Raw genomic sequence first — 12,305 nt, 5'->3', positions numbered from 1 at the left:
GCCATGAAGTAACGAGCGCCTATACTTGGTTTGAACAGTCATTCTGTGCTGACATCGTCCCTTTAACTGCTTTTGACTTGCCTGTTATATATATTTTTTCTAACCCCTTTATTGCCATTTATTATGTTTTAGGGATAGACTTCAGAACATAATAAACATCTTTTAATGGAACATCGGGGAACTTTTGATGTGCATCAAAGAGATTTCATCCGAAAAACAAAATTTAGTGGACAAATCTCTCAAATTTGAATTTTGGGAGATCTGCTCACCTTGTTGCTTCTAAAAACAACCACTTCACAATTACAGCAGTTGTACTTGACAAGGGTAGCATGACAATGCAGATCTACGGTCACTGTTTTTTATGGAAGTTGCATGGCTGTGTGCTTGATTTTATTCAACTGTTTGCAGTTAGTATGGCAGAAACACCTGAACTCAATATACTGCGGGTGTCCATCTACTTAAGTTCATGTAATGTATGTCTATAACTAATTTAATGTATTTTTGTATTACCCTTTGATTTTTGATTTTTTTTTTTTGTTCTGTTTTCAACATTACACAGGTGGCCAAAGTTTTGTGGTGGTACTATTTTTCCAAAGCAATTGAATTCATGGACACAATTTTCTTTGTTTTACGGAAAAAGAACAGCCAAATCACATTTCTCCATGTATATCATCATGCCACAATGTTCAATATATGGTGGTGTGTCATGAACTGGATCCCTTGTGGTCAGAGTAAGTTTTTGTTGGTGGCATAGCAGTAGCTAAAAGCAGTAGTCGTACGAGGAGACACATTAGCTGCAGTACGTTGGCCAAGTTCCTTTTTATTTTGGGTTGGCTCATACACAGAAATTAGTCCTTAGTTTTTATTGGAGAGTAGTTCTATTTTGACATACACAATTGTGTAGCACCTACAATGGAATACATGGTGGACTTTCAGATAAATATTAAAGTTATACTCTGCATGGCACAGAATACAGCCCTAAAAATCTGGATTAATGCTGGGAACTCTAACTTGTGAGATAATGCTATCTAATTTTTTATGAATTTCCTCTTTTTTTTATACTTGCATAGGTTTCTTTGGACCTGCGCTAAACAGTTTCATTCATGTCCTCATGTACTCCTACTATGGCCTCTCAGTGATTCCATCCATGCACAAATACCTCTGGTGGAAGAAATACCTCACTCAGGCACAGCTGGTAAGCGATCCCAAATATATTTCTCTACACGACTATCTAGCGATATATACACAGTGCCTTGAAAAAGTATTCGTACCCTGTGGCCATTTTTACATGTTACACCCACAAACTTAAGTGCATTTTATTGGGATTTAATGTGATATAGCAGCACAAAGTAGCAAGTATCTGTTTAGTGTAAAATATTAATATTTTTAAAATAATTAGAAAAAATTGTATCTGAAAATTGTAAATTGTGACGTGCATTTGTTTTCAACTGCCTGTAGTCTTATAGACCTAAATAAAATCTTGAGTGATCATTTGCCTCCAGAAGTCACATAATTAGTAAATTGAGTCCATCTGTGTGTAACTTATTCTCAGTATAAATATATTTGTTCTCTGAAGGCCTTAGAGGTTTCTTTGAGAACATTATGGATCAAACAGCATCATTAATATGAAGGTACACACCAGGCAGGTCAGAAAAAGTTGTGGAGAAGAGTAAAGCAGGGTTAGGGTATAAAAATATAGCCAAGCTCTGAACATCTCATGGGGTAATGTTCAAGCCATCATCCAAAAATGTAAGAAGTATGGCACAACTGCTAACATACCAAGACATGGCCGTAAACCTAAAAAGACATACCAAGCAAGGTGAGCACTTAAGAAGCCTATGGTCACTCTGGAGGAGCTGCAGAGTCACAGCTCAGATGGAAGAATCTGTCCACAGGACAACTTGTGGTCGTATACTCCACAAATCTGGCCTTTATGGATGACTGGCAAGAAGTAAGCCATTTTTGAACGCAAGCCATAAGAAGTCCCATTTGCAAAAAGCCATGTAGGGGACACAGCAAGGATGTGGAAGAAGGTGCACTGGTGCACTTGAGATCAAAGTAGAACTTTTGGGGGCTAAATGCAAACTGCTGTGTGGCAGAAAACCAACTTTGCGTATCACCTTGAAAAAACAATCCCCACCGTCAAACATGTTGGTGACAGCATCATGCAGTGGGAATGTTTTTCTTTAGCAGGGACAAGGAAGCTGGTCAGAGTTGATGAGCAGATGGAGCTAAATACATGGCAATCCTGGAGAAAAACCTGTTAGAGCCAGCAAAAGACTTGCGACTGGGGTGTAGGTTCACCTTCCAGCTGGACAATGATCCTAAACATACTGCCAGAGCTACAATGGAATGGTTTAGGTCAAAGCATATTTGTGTTTGAATGGGCCAGTCACGGGCCAGTCACAGTCCAGACCTAAATTTCATTGAGAATCTGTGGAAAGACATGAAAATTGCTGTTCATAGACGTCTCGATCCAATCTCACTGAGCTAGAAGTAGTTTACAAAGAAGAATGGGTAAAAATTTCAGCCTCTAGATGTATAAAGCTGGTAGAAGCATACTCCAAAATACTTGCAGCAGTAATTGATTCTACAAACTATTGACTCGGTGGCCGAATTCAAAGGCACATCACAATTTTCCAATTCATATTTTTAAAGTAATTAGAAAACTGTTAATCATTTCCTTTACACTTTACAAATGCTTACTACATAGTATGTTACATAAAGTGCCAATCAAATATTTAATTTTGTGAGTAACTTGAAAAACTGTGGAAAAGTTCACGGGGTATTTATACTTTGAGCACCTGTCCCTAGGTTTTGAGCTACTAAAGCACCAGCAAGTCCATATTAAAATTATTTAATTATTAGGTAGTGAAAGAGCTTATGTTACCAACGAGAATGAGTCTGGGACTTAGCCCTCTGCTTCATCATTGCAGACTACTGGAGGAGGAAAGTCAGGTGTACTGTCCTCCTCATTTTCACCTAGGAGATGCACAAGTTCCTGAGTTTGACTTGGGCTTGTTGAGAAAGCTGAGCCTCAGCATAACATGCTCCCCCTTGCTTGCTAAGAATACCTCCTTTTTAATTTCCTCATGGTCGGTTCCATTATATAATGCAGCCTTATAAACAATATTCTCATTGCAGTACAATACAACTTTAGAGATACTATGAGCACTTTGTAGAAGTAATCATTGGCTTTGTATCTGTCTTGCTTTCCCAGGTCCAGTTCTTGCTCACCATCTCACATACACTGAGTGCAGTGGTTAAGCCCTGTGGGTTTCCTTTTGGTTGTCTCATATTCCAGTCTTCATATATGACTACATTGGTCTTGTTATTTGTGAATTTCTATCTAAAGGTAAGTTATCCACAAGGACACCATGTACACTATTTATCATATGACAACATGATCAATCCTTTTTTTTTTTACGTGGAAACATCAAATGTTTATTGGTTCCTATATTTCATTTTTTATACCTTTTTATTTACTGATGAGCTTTTTGGTGAGTTTTTGATGTTGCAGATTTTCTACACCCATTAGGTTACTTGCATTTTTTTAAAAAATACACAGCGTCAAAAACTCATTGTGGGATCTTAACCTTGTAAGGTATGGACTGTGGCAAGGCTCAAAATGCAACAGATGAAAAGAAGCAAAATTAGAACAGAAAGCAGCTGCACCCCTAGAAAATGGGAAAAAATTCCAAGTGCAGTGAAATTGCAAAAAAAGTGCAATCCCACACTTGTTTTTTGTTTGGCTTTTTTGCTAGGTTCACTGAATTCTAAAATTGACCTGCCATTATGATTTTCCAGGTCACTACGAGTTCATAGACACCAAACATGTCTAGGTTATTTTTAATCTAAGCGGTGAAAAAAAATTCCAAACTTTGCTAAAAAAAAAAAAAATAGCGCAATATTCCGATACCCATAGTGTCTCCATTTTTCGTGATCTTGGGTTGGTGAGGGCTTATTTTTTGTGCGCCGAGCTGATGTTTTTATTGATACCACAATTGTTCAGATACGATCTTTTGATCACCCGTTATTGCATTTTAATGCGATGTCACGGTGACCAAAAAAACGTAATTCTGTCGGTTTTTATTTTTTTCTCGCTACGCCGTTTAACGATCAGGTACATTTTTTTTTTTTATTGATAGATCAGGCGATTCTGAACTCAGCGATACCAAATATGTGTATGTTTGTTTTTTTATTGTTTTATGTTGAATGGGGCGAAAGGGGGGTGATTTGAACTTTTATATTTTTTGTATTTTTTTCATATTTTTTAAAATTTTTATTTTTTTACTTTTGCCATGCTTTAATAGCCATCGGAGGCTAGAAGCTGGCATAGCCTGATCTGCTCTGCTACATTGGGGCGATGCTCAGATCGCCCCTACATAGCAAAATTCCTGCATTGCTTTAAGCGCTGACCACTGAGTGGCGCTCATAGCAATCTGGCATCAACAAACATAGAGGTCTGCTGGAGACCTCTGTTTGTTATGCCGACACACCGATGACCCCCAATCACGTGATGGAGGTCAGCGATGCGTGTATTTCTGGCCGGATGGCCGGAAGCGCTTGTTAAATGCCGGTGTCAGATTTTAACAGCATTTAACTAGTTAATAGGCTTGAGCGGATCGCGATTCCGCCCACACCTATTGTGGGCACATGTCAGCTGTTCAAAACTACTGACATGTCCCGGCTTTGATGCGGGATCACTGCCGGAGCCTGCATCGAAGTGGGGGTTCTGCCATCGCATGTACTATTCCGTCTGATGGCAGAAAGGAGTTAATATTTATAATACATTACAATCCCTCTAAAACATCTGCAGTGAATTTTTAAGTTAGACACATTGGAGCAGGGCTGTGGAGGTCAGTTGTGGAGTTGGTGTCCATTTTGGTGGAGTTGGAGTCAGAATAACATGGACCAACTCCTAAAATATATAATACATTGGGTACAGTAGTACAATGCAGGATGTGCTGTAAAGATTTTCATTTGGAAAGTTATGAAATGTCCTATAATGTCTGTTCACGATGTATGTATCTTGGCTTTTAGTGGAGATTAATCTGTGCTGCACTTTATGCTGTTGAGTCAGTCAGGGAAATGGAGGAGTCAGAGGTTTTCCTTACCGACTCCACAGCCCTGCATTGGACAAATAAAAGAAATGTTTACCTTATGCAGTCATTTTTGTAATTGCAGTGCTCTGCCAAAACAAATGTGCAGGTATATTACAGTGGTAGGAATCAGGAGAGAGGACATCTTTAATTAATGTCTGTTGTAAATATCTGTATTTATCTTTTCACGGTACCATTCCTCTGGTCTCATGCAAAAGTATGAATAAACGGACATCTGGAGAGTCACTACATACTCCTCCCATTTGTGTTTACAGTGAAAATGTCAAACTGTACAGTTGTCAGCGGCTTCATTTTCAGGAGTTTAAGGCGTAACATTTCGCTTTGTAGAGAATGACAAAGCCATGCCTGGTATGACAGTGAGGAGACTTACAAGCCAAGCATGCTTCTCTGGGAAGTGAAATATGCAAATTTCCTCTACAGAGAAGATGAGGACTAGCACTCTAGTGCCACCTTTTGGAAGAAGCACTCTGAAGAGACAATTTGCATATGCAATTTCCCCAGAGGAGCAGGCATGGCTTACAAGTATTCCTGACTATGACATGCCAGGCTTGGCTTCCCACTTTCCACAAGGAGAAACTTTACCCCTTAGACCCCAGTCCAGAGACTCTAACCTAGAGAAATCAGTTCTCATACTTTCCACTGATGAGGGGCCACACCCCAAAACACTGTCTCCAAATTGAAATTCTGGTTTGGCGTTGATCCTAAGTCATATGGTAAGGCTCGATAAAGAATCAATATTGACTTTTAGGATCGCCACTCCCAGTAGGTGGCACCAGAGTTTTAGTCCTCTTCTCAGAAGAGACAATTTTCATGTACATTTTCAGGAAGAAAATCTTTGATAAAGTGCCTCAGAATTGTTATTTCATGGGGATACATCAGGAGTAGTGACAGGGCATCTGTAAGATACTTTTTTTTATTAATCAGAATCTGTCATTAAAACAGAAATTAAGCAGGAAACTGATATCATGAATTCCAACTTTAAAAATATATTTTTAGTCTTACTGTACTGTGACTTCCTGTCTGGGGTGTAACAACCGCGGTCGCAGGGGTCGCAGCTGCGACCGGGCCCGGAGTGTTTAGGGGCCCGCCCAGTGGCGTATCCAGGGGTTTTCAGGGCCAGGGAGCAGGGGCTGTCTAATTATACTCACCTACTCCTGGAGCGGTCCCTGCAGGTCCCTGGCTGCCCGGCGCCCCAGCTTCTTCCTGTACTGAGTGGTCACATGGTACCGCTCATTACAGTAATGAATATGCGGCTCCACCTCCCATAGGGGTGGAGCCGCATATTCATTACTGTAATGAGCGGTAACGGTGACCGCTCAGTACAGGAAGCAGCAGCGCCGGGAAACCAGGGACTGCACCATGCCAGGAGCAGGTGAGTATAACGGGGAGGGGGAGCGCTGCGCGATATTCACCTCTCCTCGTTCCAGCCGCCGCTCTTCTGCAGTGACGCTGAGGTCAGAGGGCACGGTGACGTAGTTAGTGCGCGCCTCTGCCTGAGCGTCAGTGCGGAAGATGGAGTGGCGGCTGGAACGAGGAGCAGCCTGCAGGTGAATATTGAAAGTGTTGGGGGCCTGAGCGACGGAGAGGTGAGTATGTGGTGTTTTTTTTTTTTTATCGCAGCAACAGAAAATGGGGCAAATATATGTGTGGAGCATCTTATGGGGCCATAACATTTGTGAAGCACTATAATGGGGCAAGTGTCTGTAGGGAGCATCTATGGGGCCCTAACGTTCGTGCAGCGCTATAATGGGGCAAGTGTCTGTATGGAGCATATATGGGGCCATAATATTTGTGCAGCATTATATGGGGCAAGTGCCTGTATGGAGCATCTATGGGGTCATAACATTTGTGCAGCATTATATGGGGCCATAATGTTTGTGCAGCATTATATGGGGCAAGTGCCTGTATGGAGCATCTTATGGGGCCATAATATTTGTGCAGCACTATAATGGGGCAAGTGTCTGTAGGGAGCATCTATAGGGCCATAATATTTGTGCAGCATTATATGGGGCAAGTGCCTATATGGAGCATCTATGGGGTCATAACATTTGTGCAGCATTATATGGGGCAAGTGCCTGTATGGAGCATCTTATGGGGCCATAATGTTTGTGCAGCACTATAACGGGGCAAGTGTCTGTATGGGGCCATACTGTTTGTGCAGCACTATATGGGGCAAATGTCTCTATGGAGCATCTTGTGGGGCCATAATCAACGTTTCTGCAGCACTATATGGCGCAAATATCTTTATGGAGCATCTTATGGGGCCATAATCAACGTTTCTGCAGCACTATATTGGGCAAATGTGTCTACGGAGCATCTTATGGGGCCATTATTAACCTTTATGCAGGATTATATGGGGCTCCTGATTCAATATGGATATTCAAAAACACTTAACCTACTGATGTCTCAATTAATTGTATGCAGGACTCTGCGGTGCTGATTGTCATGGTGCTGAATGAGGGGAAGTTTATGTGTGGGGTCAGGAGGGGTTTATAGTGTAGATGTAGCAGAGCCGTGTGTGTACAAGGTGTACAGAGCGGAGCCGAGTATGTGTGTAGTGGAGCAATGTGTACGATGTATACGGAGCGGAGTTAGGGGTGTACAAAGCTGAGCCGAGTGTGAAAGGTGAGCAGAGTGGTGTATGTATGGGCTGTATGGAGTGGTGCTGCGTGTTTACGAGGTGTATGGAGTGGAGCCGCTTGTGTATGAGGTGTGCTTAGCCGCATGTGTACGGGGTGGACGGAGCGGAGCAGTGTGTGTATGGAGTGTACGAAGCAGAGCCGTGTGTGTATGGAGCGGAGCTGGGTGTGTGAGGTGTACGGAGTGGATCCGTGTGTGTATTGGGTGTAAGGAGCGGAGCCGCGTGTGTATGAGGTGTACGGAGCAGAGCCGTGTGTATACGGGGTTCACGGAGTGAAGCTGCGTGTGTACGGGCTGTAAATTTCTGAGTCGGGAAGAATGGTACATGGCTGTGGGCAGAGCCCAGCATGTGCACTGTGGGGGAGTATTGGGTGTACTGCCAGCATCAGAATGTGCAGTGCGTATGCTCCGGAGACGACCAGTACACCCAATACACCCCCACACTGCATAGGTCCAGAAATGACGCACTGCAGTGTTTACAGGGCAGTATTAGGTCAGACTATACAACAAAGCAACAAAACTATAGTGTGCGAAATGAATAGGTAAAATGTAAATTTCGGTGGGAAATGTTTTGGCGCGGGGGGGCTCCATTTGAAAGTTCGCATCGGGGCCCCTCACTTTGTAGTTACGCCACTGCTTCCTGTTCACTTCTTCAAAAAACAAGAATGAACGTTTATGTATAAGCAAATGATAGAGATGAATGATTGATTATATCTTGTATTGATTATCCATCAGAGTGGGTTCCAATACTGCAAAAATGAACAAAACTGGATTTGAAAAAAAAAAATTACCTATAACATGCTGGACATTTAGGGAGAATAATGATATGACAAAATGGAACATATGATGTGCCACCAATGTTTCCCTTTACAGAGTAAAACAATTCTGTGAGAGGTGCTCCAGAACAAGAGAACTAACATTAGAATTCAGAACTTAGAATATCTGTTTTACTTTTTTTTTTCATAAATAGATAATACACTTGAAAATAAACAACTTTTTTTAGTGTATCTCATTAGAGAAATCCAATTCTCTCTCCTCTTGGAGTGATTATTCATTCTCAAAATTCTCAACAGGTAAAATTTGTTTCAGTGAAGACCAATTTTTCTCATTGCAGAGATAAAAAATGACAGTTGGTGCTTATGATGTTCTATGGACCTTGCAGCAGAATGTTTGTCTCTACTCTTCTCTCCATGGAATTTTAAAAGCTCCAACTGACATCTCTCTGTTATTGGAAAATCTGTTCCATTAATACAGAATTTCCAGATTTTGCCCATCAAACAAGAGCAAAAGATCATTACCTGAGAAGAAGAAAAAACGAAAACATTCTGATCAGATGTGTTACAAAAGTTGCTTAGTTTCATGTGTACTATTGATTTATGAAAATCATTAAAACAACATTTACGCCTTAACTCGAAGGCGTGAGTTTTGCTTCATGAAAACATCTAGTGTATGCCATTACTTTCTTGATTTCTTGTCATTTTTCAGATAAAAGTTAATGTGATAAAATGATACATATTAAACAATATAAACTTTATTCTCCTCTTTAGACCTACAAAAGACGACCAGCAAAATCCGATACAAATGGTACAGCCAGCACAGAACTTCAGAATGGATTTCACAAAGACTTAGTAAATGCTAGTAATGGTGCTGTGCACAAGAAACACAACTAGACCAGAATGAAGGATTATTAAGAAGCAGCCGTGGTTTGAAGCGATATTTGTACATGCTTCTATGCAGCGTCCTCCTAACAACTAAACAGTTTCCGTTAAATGCTTTTTTTTTTTTTTTTTTAAATTACGGTACTACTCCAGATTATTGTAATCTTTTGCTATATAGATTATGGCAAAATAATGACATTGAAGGCTTTTGTCCAAATGTCACCATAACAAATTGAAAGTACTTAATTGTAGTCCAGGAAATGCCTTATATCATCCCGATGACGTTCTTTTACATATCTATCAATTTTTTAATTTAATGTAGACCTTTGTACTTACTAAAATTTAAATTCTGTGAAGAACTACTTATTATTATTATTATTATGAATATAAAGATTCAATACGCTTTTCTTAAAGAAGCACTCCTCCTCCCATCAAAGTTATTCTCCGCTTAATATATTGCAGTCATATTATAATGCACCATGTACTTACAATTGCTTATTTTGTCTTTCTACCCAGTAAATTCTTCTCTTTTCTCTACTCTATGTAGAAATATGAAGTCTCTTGTCCCTGCAGAAATCATTCCCCTCTTCTACTCCTGACCCAGCAGTTCCTTCCCATGCCAGGGACTTTTGCAGCGACTTGTTTCTACATAGAGCATAGGATTCAGCTAGTCAGTTTTTAATCACATAGACCTAATGGAAAACCGAAGAATTAAGTGGGTAGAAAGGGAAAATAAGCAATTGTGAGTACACAGTGCAATATAATATGATGACTGCAATATAAAAATATTGACGGGAGGAGGAGGGCTTCTTTAATACAAGTATCTTATCAGCCAATCACAAAGCATCAGAATATATCAAGTATATAGACAATTCTAGGGTTCATTTGTACAGACCAAACACAAGAATGGGGAAGGCGTGGGAATAATTGACCAACGAGTGGCAGTTCTGAAACAGATGAAAGCGTGAGGACTCACAAAGTACAATGGAGAGAGCAGCATGTGTATGGAGCCACCTTTTTACCTCATCTTCTCCACGCTGCCAAGGTGATTAGCAGACCACCATCTTCCAATATATAGAGATTAGCCACTCACCTTTCAAAATATTGTCCCAGATGTGAATATACCCTGAAAAGCTATGTACAACCTTCACACATTAATTTTCGTCTTGTACTTCCAAAATACAAAATTACGTATATTTTTTAATGAAGACTATTTAGAAAGTCAATGTACCATTTTGCTGATGTAGGGGGTATGTAAGTCCTTTATCTGGCGCGGTTCTATGCAAAAATGTTACAAAACCAAGAATTAGAGGTAGGGTTGTACACCGTATGGAGAGGGGAGAAAGCATGGACAGGCTTAGGCTGAAAACAGGAGAAAATGGACGAAAGCACAAGAAAAGGAGATCAGTTCAGGATTTAAGCTGTTTTGATACATGAGCTAATGAAACAGCAGCAGCACCCTGGAAATACATAAACCTCAAATCCTGCCTACATTACTCGTACAGACACATGCAAACTGCATATCAAGGGGTCTGAAGGAAAATGTCGATTGTACCCTGAAATTTTATATAAATTCAAAGGAGTCTATAGCCTTTAAGAACCATTTTGGCTAAAAATCCTGTCACATGATGTCCTCTGTATAAAGGCTGGAAGAATAGTAGCACAAATAGGGTGTTATCTGACTAAAAATTGGAAGAAGGTTAGCAATATCTGCTCACCTTGTACCACAACCATAGATTGCGCTTGGATTCGGCTGCTGCAGACCAACTATGGATTGATGGAAAAATGGGATAACTTCTGCTGCACCGAAGGAATGAAAATGAATGAAACCAAGGATCCAGGAGAATGAAAATGTGGTTGGTCTACACGTTTCCAAATAGCAACACTTCTTCAGGACAAACCACACAAGGTCCTCTCAAACAGCATCACAGGGAAAATTGCAGTGGAGCCAGCAGAAGGGTGCACCACTACCAAAAGCCAGTCTCTGCTCCCGTGCTCTACCTCACTGAGCCGGTTTTCTGACACATAATATACACATATTGGTCGTACAAGATCTCCACCGATATCCCAGTGATTTCATGACAATTAGACCTGTGTACTCCAATGGTTTGAATGCTTGGAAAAGAAAATGCAATTGGAAATTGTTTAATTGTAATGAACGGCACACCTATGAAATATAAACTTTGGGGGTTAATTTGCCAAGACTGGCATATCATGTGTCGGTCTGAGATGGAGACCCTGTGCACAATTTATTAAGCAGTGCACTCTGTACATTGCATGCAGGAAATTACTGTAGCTGTGCCACTTTGCTTTCTTCTTTACTGAAACAATTGAATGTACTGACCGGCAGGTATCACGCACATGCCGGATGTATCAGTACAGGATGTCACCTTCCCCGCTCACCTACTGATGGAGTCGAGCAGGACTAAACCTTTAGGTTTTTCTCTTACAAGTACATATATTTATTGGCAACAGAGATTTCATTATAACCCAATAATTTATTGGCCAGAGCCCCAAGTCATCATATTTAAAGGGGTTTTCTGGTCCAAATTGATAAGTCTGCAGTCACTCTGTGTGACTGCAGACATATGAATCCCCCCAGCGCACTGTGAGCTGCGAGGATTCACCGGTTTCTGAGTTGGGAACTGAGGGCAAGTATGAGTTATACATACTCCAGTGGGCGCAGCATAGTTCACTATGTACTTGTATGGAGCAAGGCCGTGCCCTCTAGTCCTTCACGCCCGTGTCACTACAAGTGTATGGAGCAAGGCCATGTGACTTATCAATTTGGACCAGACAACCCCTTTAATGTATGCATTACTTTAGATGTTGCAAATACAATGTTTTGGGGCCTCATGTTGTATATAGGGCTAATAAGAAAGAT

General features: G+C 40.8%; 1 protein-coding gene across 5 annotated transcripts in view; it reads left to right on the top strand.

Annotated features, from left to right (window-relative positions):
- ELOVL2 (ELOVL fatty acid elongase 2) overlaps positions 1–10,642 on the top strand; it is a 345,230-nt gene extending 334,588 nt beyond the window's left edge. For all 5 annotated transcript variants that reach the window (XM_077269885.1, XM_077269886.1, XM_077269884.1 and 2 more), the window contains 4 exons: positions 560–731; positions 1,071–1,195; positions 3,221–3,355; positions 9,311–10,642. In XM_077269885.1, coding sequence (XP_077126000.1) covers positions 560–731; positions 1,071–1,195; positions 3,221–3,355; positions 9,311–9,433 — 555 coding nt within the window. In that variant the 3' untranslated portion in view covers positions 9,434–10,642. The remainder of the gene's footprint in view (positions 1–559; positions 732–1,070; positions 1,196–3,220; positions 3,356–9,310) is intronic.
- The last annotated feature ends 1,663 nt before the right edge of the window (positions 10,643–12,305 follow it).

This window comes from Ranitomeya variabilis, chromosome 6 (assembly GCF_051348905.1).
Source record: "Ranitomeya variabilis isolate aRanVar5 chromosome 6, aRanVar5.hap1, whole genome shotgun sequence".
Lineage (NCBI taxonomy): Eukaryota > Metazoa > Chordata > Amphibia > Anura > Dendrobatidae > Ranitomeya > Ranitomeya variabilis.
The sequence above is the reverse complement of the archived record's forward strand: the minus strand, read 5'-3'. Positions and strand labels throughout refer to the sequence as shown.